Genomic DNA, 24,126 nt, shown 5'->3' with positions numbered 1-24,126 from the left:
TAGGTAAAATATATCTCAAAGCTATTATATTAAAAAAAAGTAATGGTCTTTGCAACTCATACTTGAGATAATCACTGACATACTAGCCTTCCTCTTACCTTGTATATTGGGCATAATTCAGATACGTTCATGTTTATGTACTTTTTCATAAGCTTAAGATATTGCACACTAAGTGCTAATAATTAACAGAAAGATGACAAAATCGTTTTGACAAGATAATCCAGAATTCTTATCCTACTTTGGGTAATTTACCAAGTTATATAATGGCTCAGCCCATGTGATCCGAGAAATGACATTCTTACTGCCTTTCTACATTTGTTGTGCTCTGAATTAACGAGAATTCCCAAATATAGATTCATGTTGAGTGCCACATAGAGAGGGCTAAAAATGACCAGATTTCTATGCAACATTAGTCAGAAATTTAACTTACCCCCATTTTTCTTTTCTGAAGGGCACCTAGCTTTCAAGCTTAAAATGTGGCTCTATAGCTTCATTTTGTAAGTAAATTTCTCTGATTTTTAATAAATTCGAAAAAGCAGGAACTCAGCAGAAACTTATCTCTTGTAATGGAAGACAGGAATAAATGAGGTTTACAGATAATGCTAATAATAATTTTAAAGCTCATATTACACATTAGCTTTAAACATCTAAAAAGAACTTCTAAGAAAGAACACATCTAAGTCTTCTGAGCCTCCTCTCTGCTCTGGTGGAAGAACTAACATAAGTGCAGTTAATAAAAATTTAGGAGTGGCCTAGATAGGACTTCTTAAAAATTTCTCAATTTGCCTTTCAGATACAGTAAGTAGCTATAAGATATAACCCACATAAACAAAAGTTTTATAAAGGGTACTGAGAGCAGACAGTTTAGAACTGCTCATCTAGGTAATTCCTAAAGTGGGTGATTAGCCTTGATATTTATTGCTTTCATTTCTATTTCTAAACAAAAAATTTTATTTTGTTATTTCCACCCAGATATTTTTTATTGTTTCAGTTTTTTCCAGTCTCTGTACACCAGACATTTCTCTTTATGTTACATAGCAGAAATACGCTTGATTACAAATTATGAGGGTTTTTTTTCCCTCCTTCTCCCTATTTTAGGGCCATCTGAATTAGAGATGAATATGGGGGGACCTCAGTATAGCCAACAACAAGCTCCCCCAAATCAGACTGCCCCATGGCCTGAGAGCATCCTTCCTATAGACCAGGCATCTTTCGCCAGCCAAAACAGGTGAGTCCTTAATACCCAGGAAATCCAAGAGTGTAGTGGATCATGAATCCTGTAAGTTAATTTAGACCTATACTAAAGGTTCATCTTTTTCTTTTGAGTAGTTGGTGCCTGACCAGTTTTCATTTATTCAGACTTTGTTGTCTAGTCTATTGGCCAGGTAGTGGAAGGGGAAATAAAAAGATCAGGAAGACCTAGGGCATGACTTTAAAGAAGTTACAATTTAATTGGAAAATAAAATATGTACATTGGTGACTGTAATTTGAGGTAGTATGTAGTATAAATGCATGTTTTTAAAAATCATACAGCTGAAATGATTGGGGAAGGTTCAGAACCTTGAAGGAAGGTTACAATTTCAGGAGGCAGCGAGTCAAGCTGGTTAAAGTGTGATCAAAGGTACAGAAGGTTACAGAAGCAACAAATTATGTTTAGGATAACACAATATATAGTCTAGTTTTAAGCCAATATTGAATCTATATAAAGCAGTATCAGAGGGCATAGTTGGAAGAATTGTATTAGTAATAGAGTTGAAGGGTCTTAAATGCCAACCTCTGAATTCAGACTATTTTTGTTAAGCCATTTAAAAAGTTTTTTGAACAAGGGAGTGGTATATGATCAAGCTTGATTGGGTTCATGTTTTTCTGTTAGTCTAATCTATTTTCTTTGTAAGTGATCTTTCTCTAGTTGCTTTTGAAATAGTCTCTGTCTTTGCTGTTTTGTAGTTTCATTACAATGTGTCTAGGCATGGGTATATTTATTGATCCTACTTGATATTTGGTAAATGTTGTGGTTTTTTTTAAATGTATGGATTTGTGTTTTGCATCAGTTCTGGAAAGATTTTAGCCATTATCTCTTTAAATACTGTGCCTCCTTCATTTCTCCTTTTCTTTCCAGGATTCTGATACCTTCTTCTACATTAGACTTTCTTCATTCTACCCTTCGTATTTCTTTCCTTTTTTCATTAGAGCAGTCATAGGTTTACAGAAATATCACACCGAAAGTACAGAATTCCCGTATACCCCCCCATACACACACACAGTTTATCCTAATATTAACATTTTGCATTAAAATATACCTTTGTTTATGTTAGGGTTCACTCTTTGTGATGTTCACTCTGTGTGTGTGAAACAACCCAAAATTTCCCTTTTTATCCTTTTCAGATATATAATTCAATGGTATTGATTACATACACGAAGTTTTACTTCCATTACCATCATCCATTGCCAAAACTTTTTCATTACCCCCTCCATATTCATTTGAGTATTTTTCCATTTCCTTGTCTCAGTACTGCATTCAGTTTACTATTTATCTATTTATGTTTAGCTAATTATATTTTTCATTTATAAGAGTTTCATTTGTCTAGCTATTTTTCATAGTCTGTTTTCTCCTTTTTGTGATTACATTTTTATTACTTTAATTATTATATTCGTAGATTGCTTTGTTATTTATCTACTAATCACAGTATCTGAATTCCTTGGGCTTTCTAAATTTGACTGTCACTTGTGGTAGCCTGTTTCCTTGATTATTTGGTAATCTCTCATTGGGAGGTTGTAGTTTGATATTATTGATGAATTCCAAAAAGAAATATTGGCTTATGTTTGTAAACTGGTCTTTTCCTCTGGGCATATTAGAGTGTATTGGATTCAAAGGTTTACTTTTACTTGATTAAATAATAAGGCTTTGATTGGGCCATGTCAGTAGAGGGTGAGGACTCACAGAGAAACTGCACCTGCAGAAAAGGGGTGTTGGAGTTTTGATGCTAGAATCTTGAACTGGAGCCCCAGGAAGTAAGCACACAGAGCAGCTTGGTTGTGAGGAAAGAGTGCCCCAGGTAGAGAAATGAGCCGTTCCCCTAATAGTCAACAGCTGCCTTGTGGAGAGAGGCAAAGCCTAGAGAATCTCATAGTTCACAGCTGATCTTGTGGAGAAAACAGGAGCTGAGCCCAGAGCGAAATGAACCCTGGAAAGAGAGGAACCCAGGAAGCCTGAACCCTGGCTGACTTCGGCAGGCATCTTGCTCCAACACATGGCAAAAGACTTTGGTGAGGGAAGTAAGTTACACTTTATGGCCTGGTATCTGTAAGCTTCTACCCCACATAAATACCCTTTATAAAAACCAACCGATTGCTGGTATTTTGCATCAGCGCCGCTTTGGCTGTTTAGTACACAGGTCATAGTTAGTTGATCTTGATCAGTGTAACACCTGGGGCCTAAGTTGTGGCTGCTTTTCTCCAGGGAGGATTTGCATTAGTCTCTCCCAGTTAGACCCACAACTGGCCTGGGTCAACTTCTTTCCAGGTTCCCTCAACTTAATCCAGCAGTGTCAAGTTAGCTCTTTTGCTTTGCTGTAGCTCAAAGCCCCAACTCTCTCCTACATGGATTTAAATAAATAAATAACATTCTTTGCGAGTTTCATTAGTTCCTGCAATCCCAACAAACAGTAAAAAATGTGTTATATGCATAATCTCCTTGCTTTTTAGCAGGGCAGTCAAAGCAGAAGTTCCATAGGTGACCCTGAGACCTAAGTGATGGCATTGTGTGCCCTAGGTTGGGTGGGCAGGGAGCCCTCAGTCAGGAATATCGGAGAGGAGCCTAAGCCAAGACAGTACGGGAACTTAAAGGATGCAGGCAACATTTCCCAGGAGGCAAACTTGTTAGACTCGTATGCAAAGGAAGAATTGGGATCATAGGCACAATAATTGTAAAGAACCTTACTGGAATCTGAATATTTTTTCCCTCAGGGATTATTGTTCAGAGTCTAAATTTGGTTATAATTTTATCAAATTCATAAATGATGAATGTCAACAGGTTTTCTGAAATCTCAAATAACTGTGTAATATATCTCCAGAGTCTCTTGTTTTTTGGTTTTCGATTTTAAAAAATTGACAACACAGGTTTAAGAGTGAATCCTACTTTGGAATGTAAAGGCTTTTATTTTAGGTGGTATTGTACAACCTCTGAATTACGTTTGTGGCATGCATTTTCCTTTCCGTGTCTTATGGGAGTAATAAAGGAATCAGAGGATTCAATGAAAGTTTTTTAAAAAATTGAAGTTGAATATGGTGCCAGCACTAGGATTTGTAAGGAAAAAGTTTCAAACTAGAGTTATTGTGCTTGAGGGAAAAGAAGGGAAGGGGAGATTAAATTTTAAAAAAGGTGCTGACCCTGTATTTCATTCCACATAGGGGGAGAAGCCAAAGACTTGTTTGTTTGTTTTTTTTTGCAAACCTCACTGTGCCTATGAACCACCTCTGGGGTCTTGTTAAAATGCAATTCTGAGTCCCCAGGTGGGGGCATTTCTAACCAGGTGATGCTGCTCCTTTGACTGCATTTTGAGTAGAAACAAGGCAGTGGGAGTCTAACACAGAGGAAGACCCTCAGTAAGTGTGGTCCCTATTGGATTAGCTACCAAGGGTGTTGGTAACTGCCATCACTGGAGTTGCTTAGGTATCGCACATCCTGTGAACAACCACTGTAGTCAGTCATACATAGAGATAGTCATTTCTCAAGGTCCTTCCAACTCTGCAGTTCTAATTTCATGGTATCATTGAGTGTTACACTTTTTCTCATTGTTTCTTTGATGTGTTAAAAACCCACCCATTTCCATGGAAATTTGTACATAATACAAATGCAGGATATTAATTAAATCCAGGACCTGGTTGTTATTTTTGGATGAAACGTCAAAGATTAGTTTCTAGGGAAAACTAAGCTCAAAGCTAGGATTTCACTGTTGCCCAAACATGAGAATTCTGTCAAAACAAAAAATAAAAGAATTCCAGAGTTTACACATAGCACAGTTGCAGAGTCAGCTTGTTCAGTTTACTGTGCAGATTTTCTGTGACTCAGCACTGCCCTATTCTGTTGCTTCTCTTACTGCCTAACCATTTTCTTTGTACATTTTCACCACTTTTCAATTTATTTCAGTTTTCCCAGCCACTTATCCCACTTCTTTATTTTAAATAATACTGTTGGGAAGGAGTTTATAACAAACTTATGGTACTCTTATTGTCATAGAAATTCAAAAGTGATGGATAAAAAAGGCTCTAACCATGTTTGTCTTTTAAAATAGGAGAAAAAACATGCTTTCTAAAAAATCCTTTTTATAACAGTTTATATTAATATATTATTACTGCCTACCTATTTAGGCACAGGTGTTTTAATGTTTTGACCTTATGAACCCAGCATTAGTTTGTCTGTAATTTCCATCTTCTTTACTGCCTTTATTTTTTCTTTCATTCTTCCCTTATGTAAAATAGATACTTAGATGGCTTTTTTAAAATGTCTCTTGGATTTATAAAAATATAAATACTTTAAATATAGTAACTACTGCCTTTTATCAAATTCACAATAAGCAAATACAAAATTTCCAAGTTAATTTAGTTTTCTCTTGTTTGAACTATATCTGAGAGTAAGGCTACTTTTGTTGAGTATTTCTGATCATACAGTAAGCACTGCTTTTTTTGCAGAGTTTTGAAAAGCTTGTGGAAAGTGAAGACCTGGTCATGCTATGAGTTCTCAAGCAAGAGTTCAGAGTTTGACCTTATCTCCTACTTATCCTAACCATCCTTAACACCATACTAGTCCATAAATAAAAGTGTAAATTTCAAGAAATGGTGTTTCTATCAATGATAACTCTATCTACTGCTAGTTTTCTAATTAGTTACTATTTTGTACCAGCCTCGAGCCTGTGCATGTTCTTTCCTTTATTTCTCTGAATTCATCTTTGCCTTAATAATGTGTCTTTTAGATGCCACCTAGATTATAACTATAATTATAATTACCAAAAATGTAAGGGGGGGGAGCAGATGTGGCTCAAGCAATTGAGCACCCACCTCCCACATGGGAGGTCCCAGGTTCAGTTCCCAGTGTCTTCTGAAAACACAAAAACAAACAAGCAAAATGAACGAGATTTAAAAAAAAAAAAAAAAAAAAATTCAGGAAAGCCAATGTGGCTCAGTGATTGAGCACCAGTTTCCCACAAACAAGATCCTAGCTTCATCCCCCAGAACCCAACAAAAAATGTAGGACGATATCTTACATTTTGTCCATTTATATAGCTGGGATTAGAGGTATGGCTCAATACTTTTTCTCTAAGCCAAGCATATTATGATGTCTCTTGGGGGAGGGGAGGGTGATATAATTATGGTATGCCCAAATTAATAATACCAAATCACAATTCAATTCAGTGTGCTTTTCTGACTATAAAAATGGATTTTAGTGTATGATAGCCTGGCCTTTTATTTTCATCAACTGGAACATATGCTGTATTTATGTTTAAATACTGGGTCAACAGATAGAAAACATAATTTGTTTTCCTTGGCACAGTCTTGACATTTTTGACATAAATATCAGTGTCAGTTCAACATAGCATGGCGGTGGGACAGGAGTTGAGAGAAGGTGGGTCGTGGTCAAGGAGTGGCCAAGAAGGAGGTGTGTTGATCAGTGAAGGGAAGGTAGAATCTTAGAGATGAGAGTGGGAAGGATGGAATGGTAGGTCTTAAAGTTATGGTTGTGTATATGGCATGTTCTGGAGGAAGATGAATTGACCAGCATGCCGGGAAATCACAGTGCTTATGGGGAAGTCGTTGCAGGAGTTAAGTTTGGAAAGGCATTACCAAATTGTGTTGTCCTTGAATCCCACCTCTGTCACAGGAACTCAGATATCTTTCCTGTGAGACCTCAAGAACCACATAAGAGTTTTGAGTAAGGCTAGTACATTTATTAAAGTACTTTAGGGAAAGGAACCTGACAGCCTCATTTTAGGACTATCTGAGAGACCAAAACAAAAAAAAAAACATGTGGTTAGGAAAGTATCTGGAGAGTCCCAGCTGAGTTAAAGAAGGCCTTGACCAAGATAGGAAAGCCTGGAGGTCTTATTACTTCTTAAACTAGGTGATGCATTAGTTTGATATTTTCAATTGAGAAAAAGAAAAGTAACTAACAAAACTGGATTCTTTTATTATGTAGGAAATTGTTTAAATGTGAATAAACATTTGCATTAATTTTATGGGTTTTTTTTTTTTAAAGATTTGAATGTGTGGCTGGTCTTTTATTGGGCTGAACTGTGTTAGTAAGGCATGAGGCAGTTCCTCTCCTTCCTTTGGAAACTGGGTTTCAGTCAGATGAAAAGACCAGGAAGTCTGTGTTTATGCAAAATCCATGCAAACTTGTTGCCGTTGAGTTTAAAAAGAGTGAATTTCACATTAGCTTATCATAAGATGAAAAAATCTGGGCTTCTTGGAAGGTTATGAAAGAAGCCTTTGAAGAAACCAACCAAAGTTGAAAATATAAAATAAGGCCAAACGAAAATAACGACTCACTTAGCTATCATCTTTAGGGAATGAGGTCTTTAGACGTAAGGGAATTTGGTAGGTAGATGACATCCATAACGTCCACACTTGGCTGACTTGAACTCATTTTCATGAAACTCTTACCGCATCCCAATATTGGTCATTCCTTTTTAGGGAATTTCTTCCTGTCTTTGCTTCCATGTTATGCAGTTCTTTGGTTTTCTGTCTGCTGTTAAGGCTTTTCTGCATCTTCTTCCTATTCCCAAAGTATAGCAGTAGTGGAGTAATCTGATTGTATTTGGGTTCAAAACATTAGCTCTGAGAGAGTGTGGAGAGTGTGGAAAAGCGGGAAGGCCAATAAGAAAACAATCATAGTATATGATATCTTTTTTTTTAAATAAGTTCTGACTTTTATTGAGCACTTACTGCCTACCATTGTTCTATATTCTTTATGTGGATTGTTCACTAGATCTGCACAGTAGTCCCTTGAAATAGGTATGACATACTATTATATGCATTTTACATTTGATGAAACTAAGGCATAGAGGTTAAATAACTGCCTGCAGTCACAGCAAGGAAGTGGTTGGGTCTGGAGTCTACTACCCCAGGTAGTCTGAAAACAAAAGGCCCTGCTTTTTTTCCCCCACCCCTGAGATGGTTTCCTTGTCTTTTTGCTCATTTCTTGTCCGTTGTCTGTTTTTTCTTTAGGAGGCAGGGGGAACTAAACCCAGGATCTATGGAAGGTCTAACAGATCTGCTTAAGCTACATCTGCTCCCCAAAGCCCATGCTTTTAACCCAGTAGTTCCCAGACTTGTCTGAATATTAGAATCACCTGGGGATCTTTGAAACATTCCAAAGCCCAGGTCACACGCACCCCAGACCAATTAAAAGCCCTTGATGTCTTCGGTGAGAACAAAGGCAATGTGATGGTGAGAGAGGGCAAATATAGAAAGATTCCCCAACTCCTCCAAGGTTTTGAGAGCACTGAGTCTGTTGATGGACACCTTTAAGAATGTATGGAACTCTAGTGACACTGGGTGGATAGCATAGTAACCAGGCTAGGCAGCCCAGCCAGGTTGAACTGCCTCGTGAGCAGTGGGGGTGCAGGCTGGAGCCAGGGGACAGCAATGTCCAGTGCACTGTGAGAGGGCACACTGAATTGAGTAATTAAAGGAACAAGGGACAAATGAAGAGCGTGGATTATTTTTTAATGCACTATTCCATAACTGTTTGAAATTACTTGTTGGTTTTAATACCCAACATGCCAGTATTTCAGTATTCTAGACCAAAGTAGCATATTAGGCTGTCTTTTTTTAAAAATGATATATTGAATTGAATTAGAAAATTAACTTCATCCCTTGATGAATTCTCACTTGCTTGACAATGAGGTTACTTTTACTTTCCCTAAAATGTCAGTTAGTTACTCTTAAGATTGCAAAATAGACTGGTAAAAGACATGTATCATTTCCCCTTTTGTTATTAAAGTAACTCAGAAACTTTTTTAAAAATCTCCCCCCATTCATTTAATATAGGAGTTTTGTATACCATAGAGTTTGGAGTTGTAGTTTTGTGATTTTATCACCTATTACCTTATAACAACAAATGTAATTTTCATATTTATGATCCACTTTTCTTACGTATCTAACTTAGGAATGCTATCAGACACACTCAAGAAGTGCTGAAGAGCTTTAATAAGTGCATACAAGTCCTCCTTATTCATGAAAAAGAATGTTAGTATTAGTTCAGCGAGGTTAAGTATAGCTGCAGCTGAGTTCAAGAAAATTATGGTCGCTCTTATGCTTACAACTCCCTCCTAGCTAGCTAGGTCATCATAGTCTCCCATAGAAAAAGACTGTAAAATCAATTAGGCTTTCCTGTAACATTCAGAAACTCCTTTCATTAATTCAGTGCAAAGTAAATAAATATAAATATAAATACACATGCTTGAGTCTGAAAATTTGTGGAAAGGGAATGGGATAGGTGGGCTCTGGAATCTGGTAGATCTGTGTTGGAGTCCCAGTTTTGTGATTTCTGACAAGTGTTTTAGTCTGTTTGTGCCTCAGCTTTGCCATCTATAAAATGGGAAGAATTAAAACAAGTATCATATGTCAGGTATCTAGATTTGTGCCTCGCCTGAATAAACTGAATCTGTTATTTGAAATTGTTATTTTGTTCTAGGTGGGCTAGTACGGTAATTTACACCAAGACCTGGAGAGTCAATTGATACTTTGCCTTTAAGAGAAAAAAATTTTTTTTTCTCTAATCAACTAGTTTTTCTATAGGACCAAAATTTTTGTTTTTCTCTTTATAGGCAGCCATTTGGCAGCTCTCCAGATGAGTTGCTCTGTCCACATCCTGCATCGGAGTCTCCAAGTGATGAGGGAGCGCTCCTGGATCAGCTGTATTTGGCCTTGAGGAATTTTGATGGCCTAGAAGAGATTGATAGAGCTCTGGGAATCCCTGAACTGGTCAGCCAGGTATGTGCAGAGGGGAAGCTGACGGGAACTGAGTACTCTCGTGGACATGAAGGTACCTACTTTCTTTAGTTTACATGTTATCAGAAGTCTGTTGTTTTGTTTGTTTGTTTTTTCCTTATAACAAGCTAGCCCCGTTTTCTTTCTCCCCTGCTCCTTGCCATTCCCACATAAACATTTACCTGAGAATGACTTTTACGTATGGTTTGGGTTATTGAGCAGAAAGGCAAAAACATGAGTCCAGGTCACTCAGTGGCTGCCCTTCCTGACAGGAAGGGATCATCAGGGAACAGAGAATGGAGAAACAAAATGGAACACTGTTCCCAAATAACCTAGAACTCTTTCATTTAGAAGCCAGTGTGGCCTCCTTTAGTCCATGATCCCTATGTTAATCTTGCATTCATGGGCTAGTGAGAGGAGGCTCTTTGTACCGAAACCTGCTTGGAAGACAAGTTAATGGAAGTTATATTAGCCGTGGCTGTACCTCATTAATCATTTGAACTTTGTGTGGGCTTAGCTCACAATAAATCTTGGGATATAAGTGGGAATATAAAGAATATAAGCAACAACAAAAAAAAGAACTTAACCAAAATCTTAGTGTTTTTATTTAGCTTTACTCCTCCAGGTAATTAGAATACTAACAAAAAGTAATTAGTCTCTGGTTTGAAAGTGCTTTATAGTAGTGAAATAATTTAAACCTAACACAGTCTCATGAAATAACATAGTACTATCTGAATCTGGCTACTCTTAAAATGTACCTGAATGTACAATTAAATATATAAAGTAGTACATCCTGGTTTACTGTATAAAGAGTAACCTAGAAAAAACTATCAGTACCTCCTTTTCTACTGTCCTCTTTACTAAGCATGATCACTTTTATTTCTTATTACCAAAAAGTACCTTCCCATGTCCCACCTACTACTTAGACATATGACGTGTCATCAGGGTCTGCAAGATGCCAAGTCATTGGAGACTTCTCTGAAGCATTAAAATAGTACTGTCATAATTCCTAGTTTAGCAGACATATGTGGGAGTTAAGACATGTCAATTCATATTGAGATAAGTAGAATGGAACAAGATGACTTGTGGTTTCATGATATAACCTGAAATACATCAAGAAAGGAAAATGGAGTTTAAATATTTCCTGTGTGGCTGGTATGCTTTGCTTTTAGGGGTAGTTAGAATTTCACATTTAATATCATTATCCTTCAGTACATCAAAGTGACAGTTGAAAAATGATCCTTGGAGTAAAGTTCTGAGATTATTTTATGTATACAGTCAGAGCAGTAATTCAACAATGAGTTGTTTCCTCTGCTTAGACTCTATCCACATTTCTAAAACCATCATGGGAAGATGAACAGACACTATAGCTCTCAAAGCTTTATTTACCTCAGGGCCATGCAGATCTGAGCCCAGGATCCTGGCACCTCGTCTGACTTGGGTAGGCTGGTTTGAGGAAGGTCTAGGAAATTACTAGGCTAAAGAAGCCTGGAGAGTTTTTATTGTTGCTCGGGTCCTCTCCTCCTTCCATTATAACATCAGGTTTGTAGCAGTTAATCCTAGAAAGAGAAGTAAGCGAGGTGCACTGCTTTTCTCTTTACACATAGACATCTAGGGCCACCTAGGTCTAAGGTCTAAAGTGTTCCCCCTTGGAGAGATAAGTTCTGGGTTTTCTATGCCTGCCACATTCTGATCCAGTTGGTTAGGCCAACCTTAGTAAATCAGTGAGTTTTAACCATATTCAATATATCTAGAAGGTGGTGGCAAAAGCTGGAGTATATAGGAATTCTGGTGGCTCCAGGAAAAAAGTAAAGGCAGTTGTCTACCACTTGAGGAGTTCAGATCCTGGGTCACAAATCTGGATTGGAACCCGCCACTTACTAGCTGGGTAGCTTGTTGCATGCTTCATGTCTCCAAGTCTCAATTTTCTTGTCTCCAAGTTCACTGTCCTTATCTCCAAAATGAGGGTAATGGTGGTGGCTCTCCCAACACTACTGATCCCAGCTAGGAACCATGGTGCCTGCCCAATTAAAATGACTTCTAACAGGTATGGATAATCAGTAACTTACCACTTATAGAAGATAGCATTTTAAAGTCATCTCATTCTTTCATTGGTGGAAAGAGTAGGAGGTATTCTGTAGTCTTGGCCCATTTGTCCGTCTTCCCTTGGACTAAGAAGTGTTGCTGGGAGTTGGGAAGGCACAGCTGACCCTTTGAGTTCTGCTTCCTTCCTTGTGCAACTGGCTTGATTGAACAAATAGGGATTTTCTAGAGAGAAAAGTGGGATAAGCTTAAAGTGTCTTTGTGTAGTTTGTGCAGTATAAACAGCTTCAAATGGTCAAGAATAAGAGGAAACAGCCTTATGTTTACTTTGCCGTTTTTAGTGGTTTTATTTGTTTGTTTGTTATCCGGGGCTTTCTCTTCAGAGCCAAGCAGTAGATCCAGAACAGTTCTCAAGTCAGGATTCCAACCTCATGATGGAGCAGAAGGCCCCCGTGTTCCCACAGCAGTATGCATCTCAGGCACAGATGGCCCAGGGTAGCTATACTCCTATGCAGGATCCAAACTTTCACACCATGGGACAACGGCCCAGTTATACCACGCTCCGTATGCAACCCAGACCCGGCCTTAGGCCCACTGGCCTTGTGCAGAACCAGCCAAATCAACTGAGACTCCAACTTCAGCATCGCCTCCAAGCACAGCAGGTGCGTTCTTCTATTGGTACCGGGAAAGGCAAGGGTGGTGGCATCTGGAGGCTCAGGTACAGCTATCTGTGTGTTGTTTTGGAGGGCTTAAATCTCATTCCACCCTTTCTTAGAAGGTAAAAACTTTTCCGAGATAATCGTACAATTTTCATACTCCTTTCTACTTTATTTCTTATCCTTCTTTTCCTCCCCCACTCACCCCGCTCCAGTCCAGAGCAGCTATCCTTTGGTTTCCTAGCTCTCCTATTTACTAATTGTCTAAACCTTGAGCTCTCTAAGCCTCGGTTTTTCACATTTGTAAAATGGGATTGTTGTAGGGATCGAGGGCAATATGTAAATATTTAAAGGGCCTAGCACACTGCCTGGCACAAATAGACACTCGGGAAAACAGTGGCTGCTGTTGTTACTGGTATCTCATGATAAAAATGGTAACTATTTGCCGAATGGTAGAGTGATGCTGCCTTATGGAATAGCTGTTTAGGTTAGGAAAATGTGTTCCCATTGAAACAGACCCAGACAGATTTCTGTATTACATAAATAATAACATTATGGGCTTTGAACTTGTCTTGTTTTTATGAGTGATTTTAGTGCCTGCCTTTTTTTCAGTCTTCCTTTTGGCCTCCTTTCTCCCTTGCAGACCTTCTGTTTTCCAAATAATCCAAAGTAATTATAAGCAATGTGAAACCTCACTAGTAACTAGCTTTAAAAGGGAATTCAGCTGCCAGTATTGTCATTTTAATATTCATTAGCGTGTAGACATTGGATTGGAGAGGGTGGTTACTTAGGAAAGGTGGTTTGAAATAAAATATATTCTGTTAGAGGGAAAAAAAAGTATTGATTCTTATATGTATATATTTAGAATCGCCAGCCACTAATGAATCAAATCAGCAATGTTTCAAATGTGAACTTGACTCTGAGGCCTGGAGTACCGACACAGGTAAGGGAGCAGATGCCTGGCACCTGTCAGTTTTCATGTTCTATTTCTGCCTGTATCCATTTTACTTCCTTTGTTGCTTCTTCCCCCTTATCTTGAGTAAAGTAACTTAATTGGTCATAAAATATGATAAACACGTTGCATCTATAACAACAGCCAGTTATCTATCTACTCTGTTACTTTTGCAGTTCCTGTAAAACACTGCCATTTTTATGCCAGGTACATTGTTTGAACCCGTACACAACCTTTATACCTCTTAGTGACAGCAAGTACTGTAACCCTCTCCCACCCCACCTTCCTCTCCTTCTGTGCTGTTCTGGCCACTTCATATGTTCCTCTTACCCTCTCTTCCTACTTACCCCCTTTCTTCCTGCTTCTGTTCAGCATTTGCTGAAGTGCTCAGAGCCACCTTTGGGCAGTAATTTGGTTTCATTTTTAGACTTGAATATCCCTTGAATGAGACCCTAAACTGCCATCCTCAAGGTTTATATCACAGAGTCTTCATAGATAGGGCTAGTATTATTTTGAGGTCCTCCTAGGTAGCTGTTAGTCCAGAGTGAATTGATATGAGCATTGAACTTAACTAAGTCATGGCAAGGTTTCAGAATAGTCATCATATCATTTCTGTACAACCTAGGAGCTCACACTTTCAACCACTAGTTCAGCTCTATACATGTTCTTTCCTTGTAATTTTACTTTCCAAATAATTTTACATGCAACAGTGCCATTTGGTACTCTGTTATTAATATGCAGTTTGTTTTTAAAATCTATATACCCCCAATGTTTTCCCTTGTGTATTTTCCCCAATTTTAGGGACCTATTAATGCACAGATGCTGGCCCAGAGACAGAGGGAAATCCTGAACCAGCATCTTCGACAGAGACAGATGCATCAGCAACAGCAAGTTCAGCAGCGAACTTTGATGATGAGAGGACAAGGATTGAATATGACACCAAGCATGGTGGCTTCTGGTGGTATACCAGCAACTATGAGCAACCCCCGGATTCCTCAGGCAAATGCTCAGCAGTTTCCATTTCCTCCAAACTATGGTACCGGACTTACAACCCCACCACCTTTCACCAGCCCTTTGTCCCCAGTGTCTCCCAACCCTGGGTCACAGCTTCTCACTCACAGCTCTTTGCATGGCTCCCAGATGGATCTGGCTAACCACAGAAAAATAGGAAACCCGGGAGGAATGTTAGGGCCTGTCAGGAGTCCCCAAGTGCAGTACAGTACCTTCTCGTTTCTCAGCTTAGGTACCATCTTTTCTCTGAGTGCAGGTCTTATTTTAAGAATGACTGAAGTAAGTGTCTGTGTGTGTAGTGTGTCTACCTAGTGTGTATTGAGTGTGTATGAATATATGAACATAAATGTTTGTCAATATCTATATAAACATAGGTGAATATATATATTTATTTATATTTGAGAGCCTATGAGTCTGACCCAAATCAATAAATATATACAAAATGTTGAAAGACATGAATATAAAAATAATACTCTATAACTTTTAAAAATACTAAGGATTATACCAAATCTTTAATGAATAGATAATTCTTAAAAAGTACTATATATAAACCACAATGGAAAACCTCTTAGTTTTCTTAATGTCATTCTTAAGAGATGAAATACCAAGTATATAGTATCATAAATATTAATATTTGTATGCCTTACTCAATTTATAATTGAATTATTGATAAAAGTGCTTACATTAACATTAATATTCAAAATTACTTTCCTTACCCTTTGCCAAGTATCTATAAATAACTATCATGTCTTTATATTGACTGAATTCAAGTCTCCTATTTCTTTAAAGGAACAAAAAGATTTTAGTTTTAATTATGGCTAATTTAAATATTAATTAAATATGCATGTTTTTCAAATTTACTAGACAATTGTCCTTGACTTGACTTAAATTATCCCATTTTCTAAGAAGTTGTCTTCTTTGTTTTTCAATTCCTTTCCTCCATTTCTTTTTAATACAAATGCCAGTTGCTTTTCAAACTGAACAATAAGCTAATGTTGAATTTTTTTTCTTACTCTCACTAGTCTTAGATAATTCCAAAATGCCACAGGCCCTTTATAAAGACAAAACAAACTAAATCATGAACATTTATTTTTAAAATGGATCTGTCTCATCGTAGAATGACTTATTTCAGTGAAAAATTACGTGAATTTGTTGACTTGATGTGTAGCTGAACCTTAATCATTTAAAACAATCCAATAGTTATTATAGGTTAAAATTTAAAGATGATGACTATTTCAGGTCAAGGAGAAATATACGTATTTGCCCTTTTTTTTTTTTTTAAGAAGGTACTAGGGATTGAACCCAGGACCTGATCCATGGGAAGCAGGCGCTCAACACTTGAGCTACATCCACTCCCTTTACCCATTCTTGATATGGGGAAGAATATGGAGAAAAGAATAGTAATTTCTCTCTCTAACTCTTGTCATGGTAGTTAATATGGTTCTTAGGCACCCCCTTTACTATAGAGAATAAAGGTATGGTGATCTTTTCATGTATTTTATCCCAGCTTGGAGTCTTTTAAAAATGTATGTCATTAACCAGCACATAATGAGGTATTTGAATGTAATTAGCTATGCATATTTAATTTGAAATAATCTCTTCACACTTCCCCGCAAACCCCACCCTTTGTCTTTAAAATAAAACTAACAGTCTCCTTTGGGTGTTTGTTTTATTTTTTAAGGAATAAGTCAGCAACCTGATCCAGGCTTCACTGGGGCTACAACTCCCCAGAGTCCTCTGATGTCACCCAGGATGGCGCATACCCAGAGTCCCATGATACAGCAGTCTCAGGCGAATCCAGCCTATCAGACCTCTTCAGATATAAATGGATGGGCGCAAGGGAATATGGGTGGAAACAGGTAACACACAGTTTCACTGTCTCTTTGATATGAGGACAGACCACCTGTCTCTCTTCTGTTTTGTTTTGTTTTTAAACTTTGCTCAAGTGAGCAATATTAAGTTATCAAGCCACTTTATTTTCCCGAAGTCACCAGAATTTACAATAACTTAGTGGCCATTTTCGCCCCTGATATATCATTTATTAATTACCTTTGCCTTGGGAGTAAAACTGGGAGAAAAGACCTACCCTAAAAAGGTACCATTCCACCTATTTATGAAGGAAACTGCTATGGAAGCCAGTGACCTAGAAAACACCCATTTATTATACATATGATAAAAACTGACAATAGCTTATCTGATGCAGGCCTGAAAATAAGGAATATAATTCTAGATCTTCATGGTGATATATTTAAAAAGAGCTTGGTTGTCTCTATAGCTTCACTGAGCACTTCTACTATGTCAGACATCACCATTCTCACCCCATTCTGACCCAGTTGGTTAGGTCAACCCTAGTAAATTAATGAGTTTTAACCACATTCAGTATACCTAGTAGATAGTGAACCAGCCCAGGTTCACTCACATAGGTTCCTTCATTCTAAACTAAATGACTGAGGGAAGCAGATATAGCTAAGTAGTTGAGCACCTGCTTCCCATGTACAAGGTCCTGGATTCAATCCTGATACCTCCTAAATAAATAAAGTAAATGCCTGAGAAACAAGTACACAGAAATGTCACCTCTGTTTGTCATAGGGCTCTAAACATTTTAATCTTTTTATTATTTTTATTATTTTGTAGCATGTTTTCACAACAATCCCCACCACACTTCGGGCAGCAGGCAAACACCAGCATGTACAATAACAATATGAGCATCAGTGTGTCCATGGGTACCAATACAAGTGGTATGAGCAACATGAACCAGATGACAGGACAGATCAGCATGACCTCAGTGACCTCTGTGCCTACATCAGGATTGTCCTCCTTGGGTCCTGAGCAGGTGAGCCCTCAGGAAAAGAGAAGCAGTTTGGTTTCTTCTCATCATAGCTTTTTATCTTTTTGTGCATTAAATGTATCTTTCCTTATACATAGCATCTGCTGTCACTCCTACATTTATTTTAAGAGGTTTTTTTGTTGTTGTTGTTGTTTTTTTTACCAGTGTTGTGAGATTAATAGAAAACTTGGTGGTGGTGAAATAAACATAGAAGGATTCCTGACTGCCCAAGCGTTTTTTTTTTTTTTAATATTTCTTAACTTTCTTGTCATTTAAATTTCTCTTTTATTTAAGGAATGTACAATATCTAAAGTGAATCTCTAAAAATGGCATGGTGATTGTGCTTTCTAAATAGCTTCATTTTGGGTTTATAGTTTAAGAACTGACTTTTTTCTAAATGTAAAACCAGCTGAAAAGCAAAGGCCAAATTCACCTGTCATCCAATTAGCTTTAAATGATACTTCACAAGGGCAGGGAAACTGATGAAGGTAATCCTATTATCTAAGGATCATTAAAATTATTCTTATTAATCTTTGAAATGTGGATGCCATGATTTGGGGAGAGGGTCGATGATTTTTTGGTTTTTGTGGATTTTTTTTTTTAGTAATTCTGTTTTGTTTTGAGTAAGATTAAAATGAGTCTACCGTTTCTAGGTAGCTTCATTAGGTGGCAAAGAATCTTTTGAGATAGTAGGTATCCAACCTGGGATTCAAAATCTGTGACAGACTTATCCAGAGGTAGAGATAAAGGCTTAATAATTTTTTAATTCTATTTATAGAAGATCTTATTTTTCAAGGTCTTATTTTTCTTATTAGTAGAATGCAAAGAAAAAATGTGGTAAGGACCCTAAATCTTACTTCACATAAGGAGAAATTGAGCCAGGAAAAGGTTAAATGACTTTATTATAAGTCACTGGCAACAACAAAAATTTCAATCAAAACATGTTTGGGGGAATGGTAAGAGATTGAGTTTGATCGGGTCTGTTAAGTCTGATGTTGGTAAGCCATAATTTGCGTGGAAATTTCACTAAATTTTACAGTGTTTCAGTGTTTAATTCTATAAAATGTAAAGCAGTAGAAGAGAAGTTAAAGCGCTTTGCAAGTTAAGGAATCACTGTGTGTTGTGTGTATATATGTAATAACTTGTAACTTTTATAGTTGAATTGATGACTAAATGTCTGTTTGGGTAAGTTAATTAAATAGACATAAATGAGAAATATAGTTTATCTTTTCAGTGGAGAAAATGTAGGGTTGATGTTGAATTTTCTACAAAAAGTAAGCCACCGATGATTCCTATTTTGCTAGTAGAATGGTCTAGTATGGACCCTAATCCAACCTACTCAGAAGTAAATTTGTATATCTTTAATAATCCATATTGGTTTGAGACTTTTGCATGGATTAAAACCTTTGAAGGGAGCAGATATAGCTCAAGTGGTTGAGCTTCTGCTTCCCATGTACAAGATCCTAGGTTTGATCCCTGGTGTCTCCTAAAAGCAAACACATGCATATGCACACACAAAAAAAACACTTTTAAATATCAAAATTGATTTAAAAGTACATCTGCAGTTAATGTCTTCTGACGAAATGATTCCTGTATTAGCATTTGTACATATATTTTGTAATTTTATAAAAGAAATGTATGAATGCTAATGAATAGTTCACTTAGATTAAATTCACAAAATCCAGCACCATTTCGGATATTCACGCTTGCTCTTGACAATTAATAACTTGCCTAAGTAGCAAAGATAACAGGAGCCCCTCAGGTGACTTCAGAGTCCCACATGTGGGTCATTGGTCTAGTTTGAACCAGTCAAAAAAGTGAACACATTATGGCATGAAAATGTTCCCAATATTATCCTCTCTGTTGAATTTGACTTTCTATTTTTAAAAATCCATATGAAATTTAATTTTGAAGGCATCTAGTATATATATTTTCTATTATTAGTATAAGTATTTTCATGTTTCTCCATCCCCCCAAAAAATATATATATAAATGGAAGAACAGATTTAGGAATGCAACTTTTTCAACTAGTCCTTTCTTCCCCTAGTTATACTCCTAAAAACAAAGAAGAGATCACATTAATGCCTGTTTATACTAGGGGAAATCCATGAGAGGGGACGTATGTGGAAATTTGGTATTTTCTGCATGATTTTTTCCCTAAACCTACAACTTCTCTAATAAAAATATAAACAACAAACAAAGAAGAGGAGGAAGGTTGGTGGTCCATTCTTATCCAATTCACCTTTGGACATCCTGCTGAGCATGGCCACTGTGGTGTCTTGTTCCCTCAGGTTAATGACCCTGCTCTGAGGGGAGGCAACCTTTTCCCAAACCAGCTGCCTGGAATGGATATGATTAAGCAGGAGGGAGATGCTTCACGGGTAAGAAACAGCAAAGAAATATGTGAATACGATAGTAAAGTGAGCCATGAATAATTTGTAGACCAAAGTTGGCATAGGTACATTGTCAACCAGTAGATTAAAGATAGTTTGTTTTGTTTGTGTGTTTGTTTTTAAGATTGATTGATTGATTTCTCCACCCCCACCCCCCCACCATTGTCTGCTCTCTGTCCATTCCCTGTGTGTTCTTCGGCATCTACTTGTCCTTTCTCTGTGTGGCACCAGGAAGCAATTCTGGGACCTTCCAGAGTGGGAGTGAGGTGCTCAATCTCTTGCATCACATCAGCTCCCTGTTATGCTATGTCTCTTATTATTATCTCCCCTCTTTGTCTCTCTTTCTTTTTAAAGATTTATATATTGATTTATTTTCCCCCCTTTCCCTCCTCCCACCCTGCTGTTTTTGCTGTCTGTGTTGTCTTCTCATTTTCTCTCCTGTAAGATTCACCAGGATTCGATCCTAGAGAACTCTGATGGGGATAGAGGTTCCCTGTCAGTTGCGCCACCTCAGTTCCTGGTCTCTTCTGTGCTTCACCTTGACTCTCCCTTTGTCTCTCTTGATGCATCATCATCTTGCTGCATGACTCACTTGCACGAAGCACTGGCTCATCAAGCGGGTACTGGCTTGCCGTGCAGGCACACTTTCTCTTTTTTTTTTTTTTTTCACCAGGAGACCCCAGGGATTGAACTTAGGTCCTAACATATGGTAGGTGGAAGCTCTTATCACTTGAGCCACATCTGCTTCCCTGTGTCTTTTTTTGTTGTATCATCTTGCTGCACCGGCTCTCTGCTCAGACCAGCTCCCCGTGCAGGCCAGCACTCCATGTGGGCCAGCTCTCCACTCAGGCCAGCTTGCCATGCAGACCAGCTTACCTTCACCAGGAGGCCCCAGGAATCAAACTCTGGACCTCCCATATGGTAGACAGGAGCCCATTTGCTTGAGCCACATCTGCTTCCCAAAGATAGTTTTTGAAGCTTGTGATTTTTTTTCTTTATTTATTTTCTCTTTTTTTATTGTCTTTTCTTTTTTTGTCTTGGCTCTCTCCGTTTTTTTCTTTTTTTGTCTTTATTTTTTTTAATATTACATTCAAAAAATATGAGGTCCCTTATACCCCCACACCCCTCACCCCACTCCTCCCCCCATAACAACAATCTCCTCCAACATCATGAGACATTCATTGCATTTGGTGAATACATCTCTGAGCACTGCTGCACCTTATGATCAATGGTCCACATCATAGCCCACACTCTCCCACATTCCACCCACTGGGCCATGGGAGGACATACAATGTCTGGTAACTGTCCCTGCAGCACCACCCAGGACAACTCCAAGTACCAAAAACGCCCCCACACCTCATCTCTTCCTCCCATTCCCTACCCCCAGCAGCCACCATGGCCACTTTCTCCACACCAATGCCACATTTTCTTCGATTATTAATCACAATAGTTCATGAATAGAATATCAATAAGTCCACTCTAATCCATACTCTATTCCTCCATCCTGTGGACCTTGGAAAGGTTGTGTCCACTCCACATCTATATCAAGAGGGGGCTTAGATTCCACATGGATGCTGGATGCAATCCTCCTGCTTTCAGTTATAGGCACTCTTGGCTCCCTGGTGTGGTGGTTGACCTTCTTCAACTCCATGTTAGCTGAGTGGGGTAAGTCCAATAAACCGGAGTGTAGGAGCTGAATTCTGTTGAGGCTTAAGGCCTGGCTATCACATGGTCAGTCCAGATATTCAGGTCCCCTGGGTATATATTAAACCCCAGCACCAACTACAGTTCCGGTAAAAGTAACAGGAGAGGCTTGTGAACAAAGATCACATCTGAGTCCAGCTCCATCACGCAGAAACACAAACTCCAAAGTAGGGCCAACTGACATGGCACTGAACTCCATCTGCCATGACCATAGAACCTGTGGGTCTCTAGCCCTCAGCAGAACCAATACCTGGGGTTGTATCTACTTTATCTGTCTCTGGGACTCTGCTCAGGTGTGCATAAGGGCAACCCCTCATAACCTCCCGGCTCTTTGGAGACTCATAGCCATATAAACTCATTTGTCCTTTCCATTTCTCCCTTTTATTCAGGTCAAAAAGCATTTTTAACTCCTGGTATTATATGTAGATTGAGATATTCTGCTGGTCTGAGTTGACCCTTTTATTCAAGGTCATTTTCTAGTTACATCATCAGCTGGTACTTGGTAGTGATCCCTCGGCACCAGGGAGGCTCATCCCCGGGAGTCATGTCCCACGCTGGGGGGAAGGCAACGTATTTACATGCTGAGTTTGGCTTTGAGACTGGCCACATTTGAGCAACAAGGAGGCTCTCAGGAGGTAAATCTTAGGCCCCCTGCAGCTCTAGGCCTTGTTCTTATTTCAGGTGCACAGGCTCACAAGCGTAGTCATTAGTATCAAGGGCTCATTGTTGGACCTTCATTCTTTTTTGGTCTTTCCCTTTGCACTTGGGGGATTGTTGCTCTTCCTTTAGGGACTGTGATAGAGCTTCGCTGGCTAAGAACTCAGCACTCCCTCAGTTGTTTTTTATTGTATCCACTATGAAAATATCTATACATTTTTATGTATCCTGGAAGCTTGTGATTTTTTTAAAAATACCTTCTCATTTCATCTGCTACACAATGGTTTTGTGTGAACAGTTATTTCTTTAAGCTCATTTTAATTGATCTGAAGATGGCATATGAATTAAGAACACTAATTTTGCCCTAGAGTGAGTTTATAGTTATATTTTGGCCCTGTTTTTGCATTGAACATTCTTTGCGTATAGCAAAGAATTAGTCATGTTTAGAGCAAACTTTGATTTATTTTTGCTTTTTCTGAATCATGTTAGATTTTAAGGAGGAGAAAGAAGAATCAGCTTATAATTGCTGTCTTCCTTAATTAAGTCTGTGTTTATTCTATCTGTTTTCTATACTTTATTGTTTAGGTAACGATCTTGTATATCAGTTGTATTATTTGCTTATTACCTTAACTGCTTGTTCTAAGGAGACTGATACTACTATGTTCAATCACATCTTGCAACAATAGAATAATTAGTGGTTAGAACCCAACTGAGTCGTGTGCCCAACAGCACATTTATTACTGGGAAGGCTCTGCGAACAGTTTGACATAGAGCCAGATAAATAGGACTCGGTGGCCCTTTTAGGGTATGGGATATAACCCTTAGCAATAGATAGCTCTCTTTTTAAAAGTTCTCTCTGCCTCTTGAACAGTTTGTTTGTTAGTATTACCATTCAAGCTTAAAAAATGGTTTAAATTTAATTCAGGTTTTAATAATATATTATGCTAAATTTCTGAATTTGGTTTCTCTTATTTTAAAGAACCACTGTCACAGATGGCAGAGATGTTGACTATGTGAGAGTCCATAGATGTTATCTGTACATGGCCAGATGGTATAAAGTTCATGCACCCAAATGCACAGAAACTCATCTAAATGGTTTACATGCTGATATAGTAGCAAAACAGAAAATGGAATATATCATGTATTGACCATGTGTTTAGACTCTGTCAATGTGCCATAGACAGAGGTTAGAAATGCCCTGTGGCTATCCATCCACAACAGGGGTTCTTAACCAGGGGTCCACGGACCCCCATAGGAACTGTGGAAAGATTTCAGGGGGACCTTGAGCTTGAATTGAAAAAAAATCAACTTGTTATCTTTATTTTTTCTGATCTCCATAAAACTATCTACCGCTACATTCTAAGAAGGGGTCCGTGGTTTTCATCTGACTAGCAAAGGGGTCCGTGGAACAAAAAGGGCTAAGAAAGGTTAAGAACCCCTGATCCAGAAGCACACTTGGGGCTGGAGGCCTCCTGTTCTTTCTCCAGCCGGGTCTGTACAGATAGTGGCCACATCAGTAACTGATGGCTTATGTGCAAAAAGGAGTGGCTTGCCACCTGGGGTTCATTTCCCAGTGGAGTGATGGCATTAAGTTATCATTAGGCTCCCACAGAGGACAGCTCATTTTAACCCAAAAGTGCCAGGAAACTTAACCTCTGAGCCCTTCATTTCTCTGTGGGGGAAAAGTGCATTTGGGAAGCCAGGATCACATTTCCCTCCCTGAGTCCAGCACAACAAACTTTGGACCTTCCCTTCCTCCCCCTTCAGTGTGTGGCTGTGCTGGTCTAGGCCAACTCTAGCACAGCAGATACCTTGTTGGGGTAGCCCCTCAGAAGCCCAGGCAGGCCAGAAGCCCTGCCTTCCATTCCTGTTCTTCTAAGAGCCCCAGGAATA

At 38.4% G+C, this 24,126-nt stretch overlaps 1 protein-coding gene across 8 annotated transcripts in view; it reads left to right on the top strand.

Moving 5' to 3' along the window:
- NCOA2 (nuclear receptor coactivator 2) overlaps positions 1-24,126 on the top strand; it is a 314,552-nt gene that overhangs the window by 282,762 nt on the left and 7,664 nt on the right. For 7 of the 8 annotated variants that reach the window (XM_058275637.2, XM_058275633.2, XM_058275634.2 and 4 more), the window contains 8 exons: positions 1,099-1,228; positions 9,828-9,993; positions 12,417-12,695; positions 13,555-13,632; positions 14,443-14,677; positions 16,334-16,511; positions 17,287-17,485; positions 19,771-19,860. In XM_058275637.2, the coding sequence (XP_058131620.1) occupies positions 1,099-1,228; positions 9,828-9,993; positions 12,417-12,695; positions 13,555-13,632; positions 14,443-14,677; positions 16,334-16,511; positions 17,287-17,485; positions 19,771-19,860 (1,355 nt within the window). The remainder of the gene's footprint in view (positions 1-1,098; positions 1,229-9,827; positions 9,994-12,416; positions 12,696-13,554; positions 13,633-14,442; positions 14,678-16,333; positions 16,512-17,286; positions 17,486-19,770; positions 19,861-24,126) is intronic. The other variant, XM_071207850.1, reaches the window with a different exon arrangement.

This window comes from Dasypus novemcinctus, chromosome 14 (assembly GCF_030445035.2).
Source record: "Dasypus novemcinctus isolate mDasNov1 chromosome 14, mDasNov1.1.hap2, whole genome shotgun sequence".
Taxonomy (NCBI): domain Eukaryota; kingdom Metazoa; phylum Chordata; class Mammalia; order Cingulata; family Dasypodidae; genus Dasypus; species Dasypus novemcinctus.
Note: the sequence above shows the minus strand (reverse complement) of the source record. Positions and strands in the feature narration are given on the sequence as shown.